A 20,978-nucleotide genomic window follows, 5' to 3' on the forward strand; every position below is an offset into this window, starting at 1 on the left:
TACCTGTGTTTAGTAACTGGATTAATGGAATTTTACCAATCTCCAGAAATACACTCCAACATCCAGAGGAACATCTTCAAGTGAATGGGGTGTTCAAAAAGTTTGGATGTCCACAAACTTTTGCCTTTATTGTGTATTTGCCTTAAACAAAAAAAAAAATTATTTATTTATTAGTTTTTGTTTATTTATTTATTTGTTTGTTTGTTTGTTTATTGATTTATTTAATTTATTGACATCTCACTGGTATAGATCACAGCGTACAGAATGTCAGGTTTTACAACTTAAAAACTTAATAAATGAATGAATAAATGATTGAATAAATGATTTTTTTTTTCAATACAAGTTCAAATACGTCACGTCAGATTTTATCCAAAAATCACAGAATACAATTATGCACTTGTGTTTCAATCATCTTGCTTCAGCATGGCATCTTGGTGGTGATGGGATTTAAACCCATGCCCTTCTGAGCAGTAGCCCAAACTACATTTTATGCAGATACACACAAAGCGAGCGCCTGGTAACTCAGTCATCACAACCTGATCGATTACATCATATTGGATTGAAAATCAACACATCAAGGAGGTTTCCTGAAGGGATTTATCATGTGACTGGCAACCTCTTCTGTTCAGCTGTACAGTGAGCGCTTTTAGAGTAGTGCAGTTGCTGGTCATGCATCGCTCCCCAAAGCTTGTGAGCAGTGTGAGGAATAGAGAGATAGAGAGAAAGAGAACGACGAAGAGCCTGCACGAACGTGTTGCCATGGCACCCAGAGGATCATTTGTAAAAACGAATATATATCAGAACACTATTTTTTCCCCCCTTTTCTCCATCATGCTCTTTAATTCCGAGAGCATGGCTGTGGATGGTAACGTCGAGGCAGTGACTACGTGTCGGTCTGGAATGCCCAGTGGAAATTCTGCTGTAACTCCGGTTGGGGGGGGACATTCCTTTCCCATAATTCTTTGCAGCAGCCTCAACTTTCCTTGAAGTCTCCACACTGATCTGGGAGCTGTGAGGGTATGTGTTTAAATGGTGCTGGGTTTAAACTGCTAAGAGACATGAGCTCCGTTTGTCCAGCTGAAAATAAAACCACAAACCTCTGGAAAATCTGCAGGCACTCAGAAAAAAAAAAAAAAAAAAGAGTCAGTCAGAGGTGAAGAAAGCTGAAATGAGACCCTCAAATATGTGTCATGTCCTGGTTCTTCTCCAAACTGTTCCCTCAAAATAAAAGGCACACGATTGTAGAGAACGTCTTTAGATAGTGTTACATTTCCGCTTCCAGGACAACTAGGAGACTCAAACCTGTTTACAAAATACCGAATGCCAGCTCCATGAAGATCTGCTTTCCATGGTATAGAAGATGTGGAAGATCTCCTGCTACAGAGCTCCAAAGATATTGCGATGAATTGGAACACTGAGTGCACCCCAGGCCTCCTCAATTTACCTGACCTGCACCAGTACCTGTTTTTAATAAAACCCTCAACAAATCTCCACAAGCACACTCCGAAATCTAGTGGAACATCTACTTAGAAGATTGGAGATTATTATAAGAGCAAATGAGGACTGTGAAATGGGTTTGAGTGTATTTTGAGGAGTATAATATTCTCTACTATTACTATACTATATATAAACATTAAAGTAGATATAATTCTTTTATTTTAATGATATTAAGATTAACATATTGAGGGCATCACAATCCAGGCTCGACCTATACGAAAGGATTAAAAACACACACTCTGAGTTTTATATAGTCACATTTGTTTATTTTAGGGCGTCTGGTCGATCGAAGTCGGTGTCCCAGGCCTCGGTGGCGGGTTACGACAGTGACAGCGTGGAGTTGCAGGCTCTGGAGGGCAGTCTGGAGGCTCAGTACTACCACGGACAGGGGCGTACCGGGGAGCCTTCGCCGTACGAGCGGCGCAACTGGGGCCTCCGCAAGCAAGCCATCCAGAACTGGCAGCGACGGCCCTACAGGAACAGCACCGAGGGTGAAGAAGGGGACGTCTCCGACGTGGCCTCACGCACTACAGAGTCTGAGGCGGAAATGTGGGAGCAGGATAGGAGGACCGAGTGTCAGCAGCACTGCTCGCACCGCAGCGGGTACCGGCTGGGGACAGGTAACAACCGCTCAGTACATGAAACACTCGGGAAAAACAGATGGCCGTCCTGTGGGTCTCAGCAGTGTGTGTGTGTGTGTGTGTGTGTGTGTGTGTGTAGTAAAAGTAGGTCAGTGTTAGAACACTAATGTCAACCCAAACTGAATAACAGCAAGAACCCTAGTCACAGAGAGATGAGTAATAATCAGAGCAACCCACTCACTGAATCTGATTGGTTTTAATTTATCGCTTTATTTGTTTTAGTTTAAATCTAATGATGGCATACACCGAATATACCTTCTTTTACTTCATTTACCACTCCAAGCGTGCATCATCCAAGACGTTCGGCTTTCAGTTGTGGAAAATCTGTGCAACAAATTAGTCCATTTAGCAGCTATCGACACGAGTTTGCTAATCAGTTCCCATGCAGTTCCATTTGGGCGGCGAATAATTGGAACCTACTTCAACCTTACAACGAGAAGACGACTCCAGAGCAGTCTGAATGTATTTAATTAAGTAATTGATTCATTTTATTTTTTTACTTACATCCTAACATACATAGAAATAGAATATATATAATTGTATTCAATTAACATTTACAATAAATATATATATATATATATATATATATATATATATATATATATATATATATATATATATAAATATATAAAAACCCGATTCCAAAAAAGTTGGGACACTGTACAAATTGTGAATAAAAACGGAATGCAATAATTTACAAATCTCATAAACTTGTATTTTATTCACAATAGAATATAGGAAACATATCAAATGTTGAAAGTGAGACATTTTGAAATGTCATGCCAAATATTGACTTATTTTGGATTTCATGAGAGCTACACATTCCAAAAAAGTTGGGACAGGTTGCAATAAGAGGCCGGAATAGTTAAATGTACATATAAGGAACAGCTGGAGGACCAACTTGCAACTTATTAGGTCAATTGGCAACATGATTGGGTATAAAAAAGATCCTCTCAGAGTGGCAGAAGTCAAGATGGGCAGAGGATCACCAATTCCCCCAATGCTGTGACGAAAAATAGTGGAGCAGTATCAGAGAGGAGTTTCTCAGAGAAATATACTGGATGCTCATGATCTTCGGGCCCTTAGACGGCACTGCATCACATACAGGAATGCTACTGTAATGGAAATCACAAAACGGGCTCAGGAATACTTCCAGAAAACATTGTTGGTGAACACAATCCACCGTGCCATTTGCCGTTGCCGGCTAAAACTTTATAGGTCAAAAAAGAAGCCATATCTAAACATGATCCAGAAGCTCAGGCGTTTTCTCAGGGCTAAGGCTCATTTAAAATGGACTGTGGCAAAGTGGAAAACTGTTCTGTGGTCAGACGAATAAAAATTTGAAGTTCTTTTTGGAAAACTGGGATGCCATGTCATCCGGACTAAAGAGGATAAGGACAACCCAAGTTGTTATCAGTGCTCAGTTCAGAAGCCTGCATCTCTGATGGTATGGGGTTGCATGAGTGCTTACACATCTGGAAAGGCACCATCAATGCTAAAAGGTATATCCAAGTTCTAGAACAACATATGCTCCCATCCAAACGTCGTCTCTTTCAGGGAAGCCCTAGCATTTTCCAGCATTTCCAGACAACATACTGCATCAATTACAACATCATGGCTGCGTAGAAGAAGGATCTGGGTACTGATATGGCCAGCCTGCAGTCCAGATCTTTCACACATAGAAAACATTTGGCGCATCATAAAGAGGAAGATGCAACAAAGAAGACCTGAGACAGTTGAGCAACTAGAAGCCTGTATTAGACAAGAATGGGACAACATTCCTATTCCTAAACTTGAGCAACTTGTCTCCTTAGTCCCCAGACGTTTGCAGACTGTTATAAAAAGAAGAGGGGACGCCACACAGTGGTAAACATGGCCTTGTCCCAACTTTTTTGAGAGGTGTTGATGACATGAAATTTAAAATCAACTTATTTAACCCTTAAAATAATACATTTTCTCAGTTTAAACATTTGATATGTAGTATTCTGAATAAAGTAGTGAAATTTGTAACTTCCACATTATTGCATTCTGTTTTTATTCACAATTTGTTCAGTGTCCCAAATTTTTTGGAAACGGGTTTTTATGAATGTGTGTATTTTCTTGTTATCTCGTTATCTATCTACCCATCAACCTTTGTATCTATTTACTTAGATCGTATTTACTCTACGTATTTACCTACAGTGCATCCGGAAAGTATTCACAGCACTTCAGGTTTTCCACATTTTGGTATGTTCCAGCCTTATTCCAAAATGGATTTCCAATTCATTATTTTTCTCAAAATTCTACAAACAATACCCCATAATAACAACATGAAACATTGAAATCTTTGCAAATGTATAAAAAAAAAAACAATAAAAACACCTGTACAATTTTCACAGGCTTCACCATGACACTCAAAATTGAGCTCTGGTGCATCCTGTTTTCACTGATCATCCTTGAGATGTTTCTTCAACCTGATTGGAGTCCACCTGTGGACAATTCATTGATTGATCGTTGATTGGACATAAAAGGCACACACCTGTCTATCCCACAGTTCACATGTCAGAGCACAAACCAAACTATGAAGTCCTACATACCAACCTATCTACCTACCTATCAATCAACTTCTGAAGAACAGCTTTGCCTCGGACCGTTACACAGCACAGACCCTGGGACAACTTTAAACACTGTGTAGGCAAAAAAAAAAAAAAAAGTCACATTTACAGAATGTAAAATGTTATTTCAGGTCGAACTGCTTCTTTAATTCCCACCATGTTGCACCAGATGACAGTAATTGGCAAACACACTGTTCTAGTGTGACTAACAACCCCACCCCACCCCACCCCACCAAAAAAATAAAAATAAATAAGAATCGAACGTGACAGGCGCCCAGCCGTTCATCTCCATCTGTCTTTTCCATCTCATGCTTGTGTCTTTGGAAAAGGGATATGAAAAACCTCCACTCTCTCCTGAAGCTCTGGATGAGCAAGTCGAGTGATTACTCTGACCTCATTTTCAATTCAGTAGGTTGTGATTGAATGTTTTCCAGCAGCACCTGCATCTCCTGAATTCTTTCTCAGTGGGAGGATGTCACATTAGTGTGTAAGTGTGTGTAAGTGATAGGGAAACCTGCATCCATCCAGGTGAATTCATTTGAGAAGATAAATGCAAGGTATCTCCACAATACTGATCTTACAGATGCCTAAAATGAACAACCTATCAGTTTTAAGTCCATCTGATGATCTGTAGCAGTCATTTGTTGGTGTGATGGATCTGATGATCTCCTGCATAACCTACCTTGACCTAAAATCCTCTTGTCCTAACCAAGAGGTCCTCCTGGATCTTTGACTTCTTCCGTCCAAATTTTTCTTTTCAATCCAAGACCAAATCAAGAGGTTGGACACCCATCTAATTTTGGTCCAGTGCAGACCTTCTCTGACCAATCCAAAGGTTCCTCCATGTATCATCTCACACCAATGCTTTTTGTGTCTAATTCAAGGCCTCAAGTCCAGACAGATTTTCACTCCAAATTTTTTTTTTCCTCTCCCAAACTTGGGCTTCCTTTACCATTTCGTCTTTTACTCAGTCTTCTGCCCACCCCAGTCTTCCTCTTGTCAAGCTGGTTTCTTTGTCAATCAGAGGCAAAATCTAACTAAACTAATGTCTTTGTCTTTTACCATGTCTAATGGTTCATCAAACCAGATCAAGACTTGAGGGCTGTTTCCATCAAAAACTGTGCTTTCTTCAACCAAACATCTGGCTACTCCTGTTACACCTTTTGTCTTCTTTTAGCCAACATAGGATTTCCTTTGACCAGACTTTTTTAGCCCACTGGCAAATCTAGAAAATTATTTATGGGGTGGCAAGGGGGTGGCAAGGAATTCTTTACATATTTTAGTTGTCTATAAAGCTGATAATAGTCATACTTGTTGATCTACGCTCCGATTTTTTAATCTTTGTATACATTTACTTTCACATGTCTGCACTTGCCAAAAGTGCGGAAATTCTGAAGACATTTGGAAAAAAAATTTTTTTATATTTTAGAGCTTGTAGTCATTAATACAAATGAAGATCTCATCAAAATGAACTATAACAAGGAGGTATCAAAAAAAGGTTGTGTAACACGACAACAGATGGCAGCACAAGGCTGCATGTACCGTCACAGGGAGCACCGACGTGCAACTGGTGCTATTCTTACCACGTGAGTTTTCCGTAGAAAACAACATGATTTCACTCCTCCAGACTTCACCCTCTCCCCTAAGATGAAGATTCGGCTCAAAAGTTGCCGTTTTGACTCCGTTGCGGAGAATTGCAGAAGGTGCTTGACACGTTTCGGAAAGAAGACTTTCAGAACACGTTCACGTAAACATGTTCACTGTATTGTTGTGCAAGGGGACTATTTCGAAGGTGATTGTGTGTAAACTTACTGTAGATAAATAAAGTACTGTACTTTCTTGTAAAAAGAGTTCGAACAAGCTCTTTCGGCTTCTTCCATTAGGGGTCGCTACAACGGATCATCATTATTAACATGTATATATTTATTCAAATGCTCCGATTCATTCAGAGAGTCATTTGTTTGTGATCAGGTTGGTTGCATTTAATGTATTTGATTCACTAAAAAACAAAGCAGTTCATACAAGTCGTTTGTTCGGATTACGCTTTAATAAAAAGGCAAGATTTCTTGCCCTTATTTACAGGAACTGTATATGTTTTTTTTTTTTTTGGTTTTTTTTTACGTCATTCCTAATTACATTTTTATTTTATACATTGGGATACCCGTGATGGGGTGGCAATGCTTTTTCGTAGAGTGGCAATTGCCACCCCATGCCACCCGGTAGATCCACCCCTGCTTTACCTCAAATCTACAGCTTCTTTTTACAAACCTTTGACCAACACAAAGTCAACCCAAGGCTTTCTTTCCTTTTACCCAATTTTGCCTTTCTTTTTTCGAAACAAGAGCTGCTTGATCTTTGGGTGGCACATTTGAATGTACATCATATGCTGATTGCATCTTTTCAGAATCCCTTTATAAGCTGTCATATTGAGTAGTTTGGGGAAAAAAACAGTAATTTGGGTAAAATGTAATCACAGCATGAGGAAAACCGTAATGTGCCCATTATCAGGCAGTGCTAATGAGGGAATCCCATGGCTCATGCCATTTTTTTCATGCAGTTAGTGTGCAGGCACCGTGGTGTACTTTGATATAGGTTCACGGTCCTCATGCGTGGACATAAAGGTCTCGAGTGTTGGAGAAAGCATTCTGCAGCCCAGAAGGTTCAACAGATCCCACCTGGCTTTGGAACTGACTGTGGAATGAAGAGTGTGTGATGTGGTGGCCCTAGCTGACATAGCAATCATGTAGGACGCAGTATCGTCAGGAGGGACGTCAGTAGTTTGTTTGTGGTGCTATGGCGCCACCGTGTGGACTCCAATAAAATGCTTGGTTTCTTTTGGTATAACCCAGTGTGAAGAAATAATGATTAACACCCTTTCAGTCCTCTTGCCCCAAGTACAGATTAACCCCACCCACGTTCTCCACAAGAATTTATTTTAGGGCTAAAACTGCCACTGAGGTAAAAAAACAGTATGTTGCCTTACTTTGTATGGTATATCATGGCATTTCTCAACCAATCATGATTCTTCCATCTTCGTTTTCCTTTTTTTTTTTCTCTGCAGGACGTTCTGAGGGTTGCTACAAACCCTGCCGTCATGAAAAGACCCCGTCCAAGACAAGTGAGGTGATCAGCCCCGAGGTTCTTAAGATGCGGGCGGCGCTTTTCTGCATCTTTACCTACCTGGACACTAAAACCCTGCTGAGGACGGCCGAGGTGTGTCGCGACTGGAGGTTTGTGGCGCGCCACCCTGCAGTCTGGACGAGGGTGCTGCTGGAGAATGCTCGTATCTCCTCCAAGGTCATTTGCTACTCTTCAAATTCTGTCCACATCCTGTTCACTGAGGCTCGCATGTGTACGAACTGTGGTATTAACTATTTGGTGAACTGAAACGAAGCTTTGTTTTGCTTTGTATGTTTGTACGTCCAGTTCTTGTGCACGCTCTCTCAGTGGTGTACGCAGACCCACTCGCTGATCCTGCAGAACCTTAAACCAAGGCAGAGAGGAAAGAAGGAGACCAAAGAGGAGTATCTAAAGAGCACACGGTACTTACACAGCTTCCCTTTTTTGCGCCTCTCACCCAGGACCTTTAGTTTAACTTGGCATTGTTTTGCTTGATTTTATGTGTGTGTGTGTGTGTTGTTAGTGGGTGTCTGGAGGAAGGTCTGGAGGGCTTACTGAAAGCGACAGGAGGAAACCTACTCATTTTAAAGGTGTCCCATTGTCCCAACCTGCTGACCGATCGCTCTCTTTGGTTGGCCAGCTGCTACTGCCGAGCTCTACAGGCTGTAACGTACCGGTCAGTCCACTAGGGGTATTCTTATGCACAGCACTTGAGCTAGTGGGTTTTCCTAAATGGCCAGATGATGTGGTGTTTTCTCAGGAGTGCTACGGATCCAGTGGGTCAGGAGGTGATTTGGGCTCTGGGTGCTGGCTGCAGGGACATCATCTCCCTACAGGTGGCGCCATTACACCCCTGGTAGGACAAATTTTGGTGATTCAGTACATGTTATAGAAACTTTTAATAGGTTTAATTTACAATGCATGAGAAAACTGATTTAAAAAAAAAAGTTTAAAATGCCACCTAGTGGCCTGGAGGACTTATCAGTACAAATAATCAATTTGTCCTCATTCTGTTCACTATTTCTAGCCAACAACCGGCCCGCTTTAGTAACCGGTGCTTACAGACAATTGGACGGTGCTGGCCACACCTACGAGCACTGGGAGTAGGCGGAGCTGGATGCGGTATACAGGGATTGGCCTCTTTGGGTGAGTAATAAGGAGTTGATTGAAAGTACTTGAAAGAGCACTAGTATAGTCTTGCTTTGAGAAGGTGGCAGAGATGGAAAGAGAGGAAAGCCTGACTTTTCTAGCCATGTGCTTCTTCCCCAAACTATTACCACTAAATTGGAGACACAATTGTATAGGACGTGTTTAGATGCGCTTCTAATGAAAAATTCATTTGACTTAAATTACAAAAACCAAAACCTAGTACCTTCAAGATCTGCTTTTCATGGGTTAGAGTGGAGGATCTCTTGCTATAGAGTTCAAACCCTATTGGGATGGCTTGTTCACACTGACTGCATTAGCAAGAATAACAGCTTAACACACTCTCAGCATTCAGTTCGTTTCTTCAAACATTTAGCTGAAATACGTTGCTGTGCCTCATGTGAAACTCTCCAAAGCTGTTCTTTATTAGTTGGAGATTTTCTTCTTGTGGTTCAGTTCATCCCAGAGCAGTTCAACAGGATTTAGGTGCGGTGACTGGGCAAGCCATTCCATGATGGATACACACTCCAGATGACTTAATAACGCTTACAGATCTCGGGCGTACGCTTCATATGCTTTATCATCTTGTCGTACGGTGAAGTTGGTTCCAGTGAGCCACAGTCCAGACGGATTCGCATAGTGTTGAAATATTTTATATAATTTTATATTACATTTTTTAATAATGCAGTTTATTTTTATTAACATTTATAATCATAGACTTTTGAACAGTTTACATTTTTTAAACAATTATATTATTATATTATTTAATAAATGCTTGGTTAAATAATATAGAAAATAATATTGAATAAAAAATGTAATATCTAAAAATAAAATAGAATAAATCAAATTAATGCAATGCACTTTTTTATTATGTTAATTAAACTGAGTAATTGGAAGTTGGAACAAATTAAATTGATTTGGTAATACAGAATTTGGGTAATACAGATGTGTGTGTGTGTGTGTGTGTGTGTGTGTGTGTGTGTGTGTGTGTGTGTGTGTGTGTGTGTGTGTGTGTTACATTTAATATTTAATTCTTTAAGATATGATTACTCATTTCAGCATACTTTAACAAATGTCTTTATTGCTCTCATCCTTCATTAATTCACTGCATCGATATGCAAAATTGTCAGGATTTTCTCCTTTTATTAAACAGGAAGCTGGACATAAAACGCTAAAGAACCCTTAGCGCCAGCATTAGCGATAACCAGAAAGCAGCCATTTCATGCCTGCACAAAACAAATCGTATTTCCTGTACTGATTAAGCAGCCACAGCGACACTGAACTGTAGTTCTTTATATATATATATATATATATATATATATATATATATATATATATATATATATATATATATATATATATATACTGTATATATAATATAAAAAAAATGCACACAAAGTGCAAGGTGGAGATTAAACAAACTTGCGGTCGGCCACTTAATATGTTTCTGAGGTAACTCAGACTTTGTTCCATAAGTAGAAGAGATACCAAACCGAAAGCCCTGTACCGAAAAAGTCCAAAACAACCCCAAACCATTAAGCTTTTACCTCCATGTTTGACAGTGGGGATGAGGCAGTCTGCTAACATCTTCTCTACTGGTCTCCATCTTACACAAGTTCTCCTCTTAAAGACAAAAATGTCAATCTGTCCACAGAACTTTCTTCCAGTCATTCACTGTCCGATTCTTGTTTTTGCCTTTTACCGAGTTTGTTGCATATAAAACAAATCAGCACAACGGACAGCGCAAAGAAATCAGAGCGGGTATAGGTCAAAATCAGGCTAGCACACAAATAAATAACACAATCACATAAACGAAATCGAACATTAGCAAGATCCTAATGCTGTACATTTACGCCATTTGGCAGATGCCTTTATCCAGAGCAACTTACAACTAAGCAGTTGACGTTTAAGGGCACTGCTCAAATACCCAGCAGTAGCAGCTTGGTGGTTCTGGGATTTGAACTCATGACCTGATCCAGAGTCAAATGAGATCTCTTGGTGATTATGGGATTTTCTGGAGTCATAGATGAAATAACCCACTAATTTATTGAATAATACACCTATTGTTCAAGACAAGCTGGCTTTTTTTCTCAGCTGCTAATCAAACCTTTTTTTTTCTACAGAAAGCCCTGACTCTTCTGGTGTGTTGTGGCAAGGGGGCAATGCTAAAACAATAAGCTGTTTGTTTAGAATCACAGGCTGTACCGTTCAAAGGTAAATTGCACATTTTGTTGTGTGGTTATTTTACAGCAAGAAACTGCATGAGGCTTCAAGTGCTGGAACTGGACCACGTCAGTGAGATTAATCAGGAAGTGGCTGCTGAAGTGTGTCGTGAAGGTCTGAAAGGTTTGGAGATGTTGGTTCTCACCTCGACTCCGGTCACGCCCAAAGCTCTCCTTCACTTTAACAGTGAGTGCACAGCATACAGCACATAATTTTTTCATTTTTTTTTTATTTCTATTCTTTATTTTATTTTTATTTTTTATTATGATTATCTGGAGCATATCGTGGACTAACAGAGCCTTTTAATACTTGCATTGTAAATACGACCCACCCTTCTCTTTACATATTTCAATATTTCATTCAATTAAATTGAAACAGTTAAATGATTTAGTGTTAGTTGGCAGATGGATGGCGATATTCAGCACTCCTGCTGAGCTCTTTCTCTCTACTGTATTCTTTCACTTTCTAGGTGTGTGCCGTAACCTGAAGTCCATCGTTGTACAGATCGGTATTGAAGATTACTTTGAAGACCCCAACAGCCCTGAGGCCAGAAAGCTATTTGATGAGATGGTGAACAAACTCCAGGTGAAGTGAAATCCAAACACACACAAGCTTTAAAATCTCAGTGCAGTTTAGTCTCTGGGGATTGGCTCCAGATGTTCTAGATAGAGGGGAAAGGTGTATATAAATATATAATACACTATATTATGCTGCATCCTGATACTACTAGCAATTCAGAATTCTTTTTTTGGTGTATTTTTCTAATAAATCTACACCGTACCCCATAATGACAAAGTTAAAAACAGAATTCTAGAAATGTCTTTTACAATATTTTACAAAATAAAAAATTCCAAAATAGACCATTTACTCAGTACTTACTCAAAGCACCTTTGGCAGCAATTACGGTATTTTTAGATATGAGGTAAAAAGATTTAAACACACCTAGATCGTGCAAATCCTTTCAAGCTGGGTCAGGTTGGATGGTGTACACCCACTTTCAGGTCTCTCCAGAGATGTTCAATAGGGTTCAGGTCAGATTTTTCTTTGGGCAGCTCTAGGACATTCACAGAAGTCCCTGCTTCAAAAAACATCCCCATAGCATGATGCTGCCACCACCATGCTTCACTTTTGGGATGGTTTTGGGCAGGTGATGAGCGGCACCCGGTTTCCTCTAGACATAACGTTTAGAATTGAGGCCAAACAGGTTTCATCAGACCAGAGAATCTTGTTCCATACAGTATGAGAGTCCTTCAGGTGCCTGTTGGCAAACTCCAATCAGGCTTCCATGGCTTTTGCACTGAGAGAGCAAAATGGTTGTGCTACCTAACGACAGCGCTGGTTACCGACAGCTTTTGCAACTTCTATATGTCCATCGAAGCACAAGTTTGGACGACCATCACTTCACTTTTGAGGATCCATTACTGAAGCAATGGCATGCTGAAGTTCCAAATGTTGTGTAGCAAACTTCAAACGAGCTTCAACATCCTTTTCATTCAATTATGGAACTTTCCAGGATGAGTGTTCCTGCGTTGAAGCCTGAAGCAACAATGCCTTGGTTATGAAAAAGATGGCGAGAACGTGAGCAGATTTTTTGTGATCTTTTTTCTTTGCTGGTTTACTTAATAAGACTTTAAACCAAACTTAGTTCAATCTATGTACAGTACAAGGCATAGAACGCTAGAGGTATTGAATGAGTCAACATCTTGCGGGTTTCTACAACATTCTGTGGAGATTCTGCAGCAAAGAAATTGGGCTTTAATCAGCCACCTCGAAAGTGAACAGCAGGCACAAAGATGCTCGAGGCAGATCTCCCATCTGTGTAATCCTCCCACCACCGGGCTAAAATTAGCCAGCCAAAGCTCTTGTTGAGTCAGAGGCCACGGGCTTTCCTGTCTCCAACTCAGTGATTCATTACGGACGAATCAGTTCGGGGAGTCCTGATACTGATCCTGCCTCTGTTATACTCTGGTGAGTGGAGTGTAAATGCCAAAATCTCATGAACCGATCATGTTTGAAGATCACACGGAAGTGGTGCGTGACTGCTCTGATGGTCAGGTCATCTGCCTCGGTTGTAGAAATGCATTCAGTATAATTGACCAAAAGCAAAGGAAAAAACTTCGGGGCATGAGGGCTTCCTTTTCATTTCCCTTTTGTTTCATTTTGATTTCCTTTATCACAGAGTCCAGTTTTTTAGAATATAAAAACACTAGATGGGCACTATTTTTGGCCACCTGACCTTTTTTTTCTACATCTCATTCCTCATTTGGTTCCCATTTGCTGTTAAGCTTTTTTGTTCTAACTTGCTGTCAATGATAAAACTGCAAACAGGGTTAAGCATGTGGTCAGAATAGCACCAGTTGCACAGCTCCCGATGTACACAGGACGGTCTTTTGGCACACTGACTTATGAAGCTTTTATTTGAAGAGTTTTGAAACCGTTTAATACCACCTTAGTACCTATTAATACAAATGCATTAATATAAACCTCAAATTTGTGTGTAGAAAAAAAAAAGTAGATGGGTTGGTGATGGTTTTTGGTCACTGGTGTTCACTAAGGTAAAAGTTTGCATCTATTTGATGCTAATAACAGCTCCATTTCTCTGCAGGCTTTAAAGAAGAGGCCGGGGTTCTCGAAGATCCTCCACGTGAAGGCTGACGGTCTGTGCTAACACCGTCTTCTGCGATACAAACTGTATCAAAACCTTCAAATTCTTTTTTCCGGCAACGGCTGAATCTCTAAGTTCAGTTGCCTTGACAACAACTAAAACCAGGAAAACGTCTCACAAAAGTTTTATTGTTGAAGATACAATTTATTCTTCTGTAGCGAAATCAGCTTTCATGGGTTCATCTTCGACCGAGAATCTCACAAAGGGACTCGCGGTGATTTAGAGCACAGAGCAACAAAATATTTTAGCCAGGGTTAAAAAGGAAAGGTCTGAGAATACAGACTTGAGGAACACCACACGTATAAAAAAAAAACACACTTTATAGAAAGCGAACTGGAATTCAAGGGTTTGTGGTGCACATTGGTGTGAAACAGAGATCCAAGTTAGCATACAAGCAAGAGTGTTGCTAAGAACTCTCCAGCACAATTAAAGTACCAGCTTCCTGCTTTACAAAAAGGAACAGATTCGAAATTTGACCTTTGCCCCCTAACCAAGCGAATAGGACGACAAAGAAATAATGGCAAAGAAATAGGAAAAATGTTTGTGCAGTATTATATTTCTAGCATTACCATCTTCATCATCATCATCATCGTTATTTTTATCATCCAGCTCCAGAAACATTAACCGCCTGCACCGCTAATGTACCGAGTCTCGTAGATGCAATTTTTATTTCTGTTCAGTGCAATTCAGAAACACGTGAACAATTTGTAGGGTTGAGCAATATGGCCAAAATATGATACGATACTCTGCAATACCACGTTGCTGGAGTGCAAGATATTTGGTATGTTGTATATAAAAAATCGGAGCTTTTTTGTAATCGAATTCAACTTTCACTGGGAAAAAAAAGTGGAAAACGTTCAGTCTTTTGACTTTGGGTCTGAAGGTTGTGAGTTCAAATCCCAGCCAAACCAAGCTGCCACTTCTTGGCCCCTGAGCAAGGCTCTTAACCCTATATCCACTTGTATGAATGAGATCAAAATGTAAGTCGCTCTGGATAAGGGCGTCCGCCAAATGCCACAAATGTTAAGGTTGAATTTTTTTAACTAGCTAGAAACAAAGCAGTCTTTTGAGCAGAATTTGAATGAAATTCGGATATAAAATAGATCGGAAAAAAAAGAACGCTTTTATAGCCTGAATCGGAAACGACACCAAATCTAAGAGGAGACAAAAATCATTTAAAATTTACTGGCTCTACCGCCAGCCAATAGAAAATGGGGGGGTGTGGCTGGGGGCGTGGCTGTCTGGCATCTTGTTTTTCATTTTTGATAAATCGAAGATTACATCCTGATTGCCCCAATTTTAATTAATTTTTTTTTTTAAATAATGCCATTTGGCAGACACCCCTAGACTAGGCAACTTTATACAACTGAGTCATTCAGATGAGGGTTAAGGGCCTTGCTTCAGGACCCAGCAGTGGCAGATAGGCGGAGCTGGGATTGAACTCGCGTCCTTCAATTCAAAACACCTCAACCACTTAAGTCTATATGTGTGTGTGTTACTGCTGTGGTTTCTTTAAATATTTTTTTTCTGATTTTTACATAAAAAGTTCCCAAATAAATTTACCAGTAAACACTTGTTTAGCCTGAAATAGTCTAACAAATAACCTAAGTTTGGCGAAATGTGAATAGTGAATTTCCCAATGGAGTGAAGGGGTCTCGATCTTTGCTCAATCCTGATGTAAAGAATTCAGCATTTTTTAAGCCTGTAAATGGATTGCGGCTTTGGAAAGGCAAGCTTTTCTATTTACGAAGAACCAAATTTAATAAGTAAATGATTGAGATATGCGTACAGCTATTTTCTGTTAGGCCGAACAAAGGAGTTCAAGTAACACAAATTTAGCTCCATCAATCTCATAGCCATAATAAATCATAGTTCTTAAGTACATTTAAAGGCAAATACTTTCCGTACTTTTACTCAAGTGAAAGTTTAAAGGGACACTTTTAATTTAAATCAACTACATGCTTTGTGTATTTCGTCCACCACTTCTCATAATTAATCAATCTGAAAAGATATCACGGTGAACGTGCTCAAAAAGTGCCCCGTTTTAGACAATATTCATTTGAAATCGCTGTATCGCTCAACCCTACCCATGTCATTTTTCAGAAACAGGATCAGCATTGTCTCATTTTCATATCCGTCTCATATTCTGCCTTTAATTAATGCGACGCTTGGCGTCAAGTTTGGTTGGAAAACCAACAATTTCCTTTACACTTTTAAAAAAAGTGTCATCTGGACCATCTAGGCTTATTTTTGGTTTGAAGTGGGTTTTCCTGTCAGAAAGCTCTCAAAAAGCCCCACAAGGAACCCTTTTGCTAAGAGTGTAAAGCTGCTTAAACATCTACTATCCTTCTATCACGTGGGAGATGTTTTCCACCATTGCGCTAACTCTCCTTCAGCAAACGCAATAAAGCCGATGCATTTTTTTTGTTGAATTCGCAGTGCAGTATCCATCAAACGACAAGCATTCTCCAGGCTTCAATCTCCTCCAAGTGCTTTAATCAGGAGGGGAACCACTTCCTGTTGTGTGGTGTGGTGCGGTACTTCCTGTAGTTCCAAATTTCATACAAGGTTTGGGGTTTTCTCCTAAATGTATTCTACACTGCAAGCTTGTAAGGGACGTTGTTTTGTTTTTTTGGGGTTTTTTTTTTAAATCAAAGATAGAAGGAATCCATTCTTGCAGGTTTTTGTGGACGCGGGGCAGAACTCACTCAAGGCTACATTTTCAGTTCCTGACAATCTGTCTCCTGGAGACTTGAGCTGTACATACATTATTTATGCACAAAAACAAAGAATTGCGTTATGTTGAAATCCCTAAAAAAAAAGTCACAACAGACGTCCTGGAGTTTCATCGAGCTCCGGAGTTTTTTTTTTTCATTTACAAAGTTCTTTCTGTGGTTCCCGAGTCGGCCACTTCTAAAGAGTTGTGTTGAATTTGCAGTATGTTGTGTATCATAGATGCTTTATATATTGAATGTGTATCAGAGTCCTATAGAGATGGAAATTATTTAAAAAAAGAGAGAGCATAGAGTTTATTCAAACTATTTATTTCTATAAAAAAAAAGAAAAAAAAGAAAATGTCTATATTGATGTTTGGCATGTTTGTGTTCAAGCATAATACATCCCGTTGCCTTCGTAACTGTAGAATATTCTATGTAAGAGCTTATGCTGCTTGCTGCTTGCTGTTTCTTCTTTTTCTTTTTTTTTTCTTTTTTTAGCAGTTTTTGCACCATGATATCGAATGAAAAAAAAATTCTAGTGTTTAAGTATTTCGGTGTTCTATCAATGTCACTTTGTTTCATGTGGAGCTTTTTCGCCAGTATTTGAACGATGATGCACTTTTCTTTTTGGATGCACTCCGAGCGCTTTATCCGAGGTCATGGCTGCTCGTTATGTACGATTCCGTTGCCTACATGCTAATTTTAAAGTAAAAAAAAACACTAGGGTTAGCGCTATTACTCAAAAAACATCGGGTGAAGTTCGCAATGTGCATTTTAACTGCAGGAACCTTTTCTGGAAAAAAAATTATTATTGTTAAGCATATAAAAGAACTAGGACTGAGTTTCGTTCTTGGGGCTGAGTTTAAAATCTTTCAAGATTCTGCTCTGGGAAGAGACTTACTTGAGCTTTTTAGATTTTTCAAATCATCATTTTCCATCTAGCAGACATCCTTATTGTTGCGATGCTGGGATTTGAACTCATGACCTTCTGATCCAGTGCTTTTCCACCAATATATTAATTCTTTTTGCCAATATTCAAAGTGATACTGGAACTAGTTTTATCTCTGAGGTAAAACGGCTCAACCAGATACTTCAGTTCATCCGCGAACTTTGGAGATGCACCAAACCTTCTTACTTATAACCAGCTAAACAAACTGAACAATCAGGAACTATCGTCAAATGTTATCCCAATGCTACCTGGTCTAATCGAATAGGGAAAAGGAACTAAAAAAAGTTGCTAACCAGGAAGTAAAATCTATTGATGGTTATGTTTTTATTCGGGTTGTTCCAGGATGCCATAGTTCCATCATTGAGCTGGTTCCAGAGCCACGCAAATTACCTATAGAAATGATGTTCTTGAAGAACATTGGGGGGGGGGGGTCTAAATAAAAAAAATCTAAATTAGGGGAATCGATTTTTGTGTATATAAAGATATAAAGGTCCTGCTTTTTGAATTGAAAATGAATGGATTTTAGTGCTGCTGTGAGGGCAGGGCCAAGGGACTATTTGGAGCCTCAAATGGGGCCAATTACGACCATGTACGGCGGAAGCTCAGTGGTTATAGTGTTGGACTTTTGATCGGAAGGTTGTGAGTTCAAATTCCAGCACCGCCAATCCGAGACTGCGGGACCTTTGGGCAAGGCTTCAACCCTCAATTTAACCAAAAGTAATTAGGGAAATCCATTAAACACCACATCATTCGCTTCTATCAGCTACCAAATCCCTTTTGCTGTTTATTTGTGACATAATGTGTGAAAAGGGATCAAACTTCTGAAAAGAAAACGACCAAATTCAGGATCTGTGAGTAGGAATGAATACATGGAACCATAAAAACACAGATAATGTTCCAGAGCGAGGGCCAAAAATTACCCCGAACCATCTCTCCTATAAAGGAAACCTTCGGCATGTCACCTATTAGGGTTTTGGGAGCTCAGTGGTTAAGGTTCTAGGGGCTCCTAAAACCCTTAACTCTCAGTGCTCCAGTATCATGGCCAACCCTGCTTTCTGACATGTTTCCTAACATTACTGGTATATGCGAAGAAATACTTTATACAGCAGGATGAAATTCTATTTGACAAATATTAAGCAGCTTTTTTTCTTTGGATGTTGCTAACAGGTGTTTGGCCCTCTGACGCTGAAAAGTTTCTCATGAGTGGCTTATCACGGATTGGTACAGGTTCTTAGAAAAGTTCCCCAAAAGGTTTTGGGTAGAACACACACTATGTGAGTATGAATGAAGAGTAGGAACCAAAGAACCCAGGATATTCCTGATAATCAACAATGGCTTCTCATTTGCATTAAAAAAGATTTGCATGTGCTTAGCCCCACCCATTTTGTATTGCCAACCCTGTCACTTTTTGAAAAAGTTCCATAAAAGGTTCCTGTCTTGTAAATCTTGGCTTTGAATAGATTATTTTATACATTACATATCTAAGATTCTAATAATGGACAGTTCCTTGGTCCTGAAACCATTCCTGGTCTTACACTGGGCATTTTACTTATCCAGAAAACTCCTTTTCTCCAAGAAGGAACCTACAGAACGTGCAGCCTGCACCGGTGCAAGCACACATCTGTAAAAATCAACTACGAAGGCCATTGTAAAAAAAAACCAGTTGTAGTGATGTTATCTGTTTTTTAAGTGCCCGGTGTCGTGCCCTGTTATTTTTTTCTTTTTTCTCGCGTGGCTGTTCTGTACAGACCTGTATCCGTGATGCCGAAGATGAAAACGACGAGCTCTCCTTAACGCCGTCGGGACGACGCACGCCAAACGGCCGTTGACGTGGAATAACTCGAATGAATTGCACATTCCTGGACTGCTATACACTATTTATACTGTACAGATCAATATCAGTGTCAGGATTTTACTTGTTCAGTTCCTGCCTTCTCCGCTTCTTCTTCTTCTTCCTCCTCTGGATGCAGCACTGGCTATGCCTGTAAGATATATGGTATATATACGATTTTGTTGTTTTTTTAATCGATGTTCAGCTTAGTGCCAAGGAATAGTTTGGTGAAAAGAAAAATTATAATAATTCTTCACTTCAAATCACAGGAAAAAAACCCTCAAATGTTTGAAATCTTGCTCCAAAATCTGGAGCATCATTTTCATTTATTTATTGTGGAGAAAAATTACTCAAATCTGGTTCTTGGACCGATGACATGCTTATACAGTTAGTATTCAACTATTTGGGCAAACGTTTGTGGACACCCAAGCATTATATTGGTATGTGCTCTTTTTTTGAACATCCCATTCCACACCAAGTCCCCATTTGAACCTCCACTCTTCTGGGAAGATGTTCCTCTAGATTTTGTGGAGCCACAAAGATGTGTAGTAGGAAAGTGAGGTACTGATGGAGGAGAGGAGGCGTGAAAAATCCATCACATAAGGTTTAATAAGGTTGGAGCTCTATAGCAGGAGATCTTCCACTCTTACTCCAAACCATGTAAAGCATATCTTCATGGAGCTGGCTTTGGTGGAACAATTTTTGGCTTCCTAGTTCAAGTGAAGGTGTGTCTTCTAAGTTAAGGAATTTGTAGAAGAACCACATATTGCTGGGAAAAAAAAACAGGTGTTCTAATATTTTCGTCCATAAATTTGAGGATTTAAGGAAAGTATTACAAGATGCTGCTTGAGTCCGTCCCCCTACGCCCCCCCCCCACAAATCCACTGGACATTGAGCAGGGTTTTATCCCAAGTGGGAAATGTTTTTATTTTTTTTTTCACCGAAGCATCCACCCCCCATTTAAGACGAATTCTCTCGAGATCCGAACGATGTGCCACTTTTTTTTTTTCTTGAACAGACTGAACACGGAGGGCGTCCACGTCCCTCCTCCGACGCTCCTGTACAGACCCTTCCAGTCACTGCCTGGCCTGATTTCTGCTGAATGAGAACTCCATCGATCGCTTCGGCTGCTTTGCCTGCTTTTAATCGAAGTCGCCATCATGTGTGATTATAAGGTGCAAAACGTTTACATTTCTGGGTTTCATGCAATTTTATTCGAAAATGCAGTCAATAAAAAAAATTAATCGACGTTTACGTGCCTTTTGTTTCTCTTCGCTTCTTCGTTTTTAGCATAATATACCAGATCATAATGCACTTTATTCCTCTTATACCACAGCTTTTATTGATTCATTTAGTTATAGTTGCGTTAAGTGTATCGGCGACCAAATCGATTTCTTCTCCTCTGTCGGTTATAGTGGAATAAAAAAAAACAGCTATTAAATCCACACGAATATATTTGAGCTTGTGCATTTTGCTTTAGATGCGGTTTGTGAGTTTGACTGGTGCGTTCTCTGACCGTCCAATCAAAGAGCGTTAAAATGCAGACGTTGTTGGATGCCTGCTGGTTGGCCCCGGTGTCGCCAACTCAAAATCTG

The 20,978-nt window shown here is 39.8% G+C and overlaps 1 protein-coding gene across 1 annotated transcript in view; it reads left to right on the plus strand.

Annotated features, from left to right (window-relative positions):
• Positions 1-20,631, plus strand: part of fbxo41 (F-box protein 41) — a 43,535-nt gene extending 22,904 nt beyond the window's left edge. Inside the window, exons 5-15 of the mRNA XM_083532371.1 lie at positions 1,771-2,117; positions 7,794-8,029; positions 8,159-8,274; positions 8,376-8,528; positions 8,613-8,708; positions 8,880-8,998; positions 11,249-11,407; positions 11,691-11,806; positions 13,827-18,314; positions 18,399-19,681; positions 19,988-20,631. Coding sequence (XP_083388497.1) covers positions 1,771-2,117; positions 7,794-8,029; positions 8,159-8,274; positions 8,376-8,528; positions 8,613-8,708; positions 8,880-8,998; positions 11,249-11,407; positions 11,691-11,806; positions 13,827-13,889 — 1,405 coding nt within the window. The 3' untranslated portion in view covers positions 13,890-18,314; positions 18,399-19,681; positions 19,988-20,631. The remainder of the gene's footprint in view (positions 1-1,770; positions 2,118-7,793; positions 8,030-8,158; positions 8,275-8,375; positions 8,529-8,612; positions 8,709-8,879; positions 8,999-11,248; positions 11,408-11,690; positions 11,807-13,826; positions 18,315-18,398; positions 19,682-19,987) is intronic.
• The last annotated feature ends 347 nt before the right edge of the window (positions 20,632-20,978 follow it).

This window comes from Silurus aristotelis (assembly GCF_946808225.1).
Source record: "Silurus aristotelis genome assembly, chromosome: 27".
Classification (NCBI taxonomy): Eukaryota; Metazoa; Chordata; class Actinopteri; order Siluriformes; family Siluridae; genus Silurus; species Silurus aristotelis.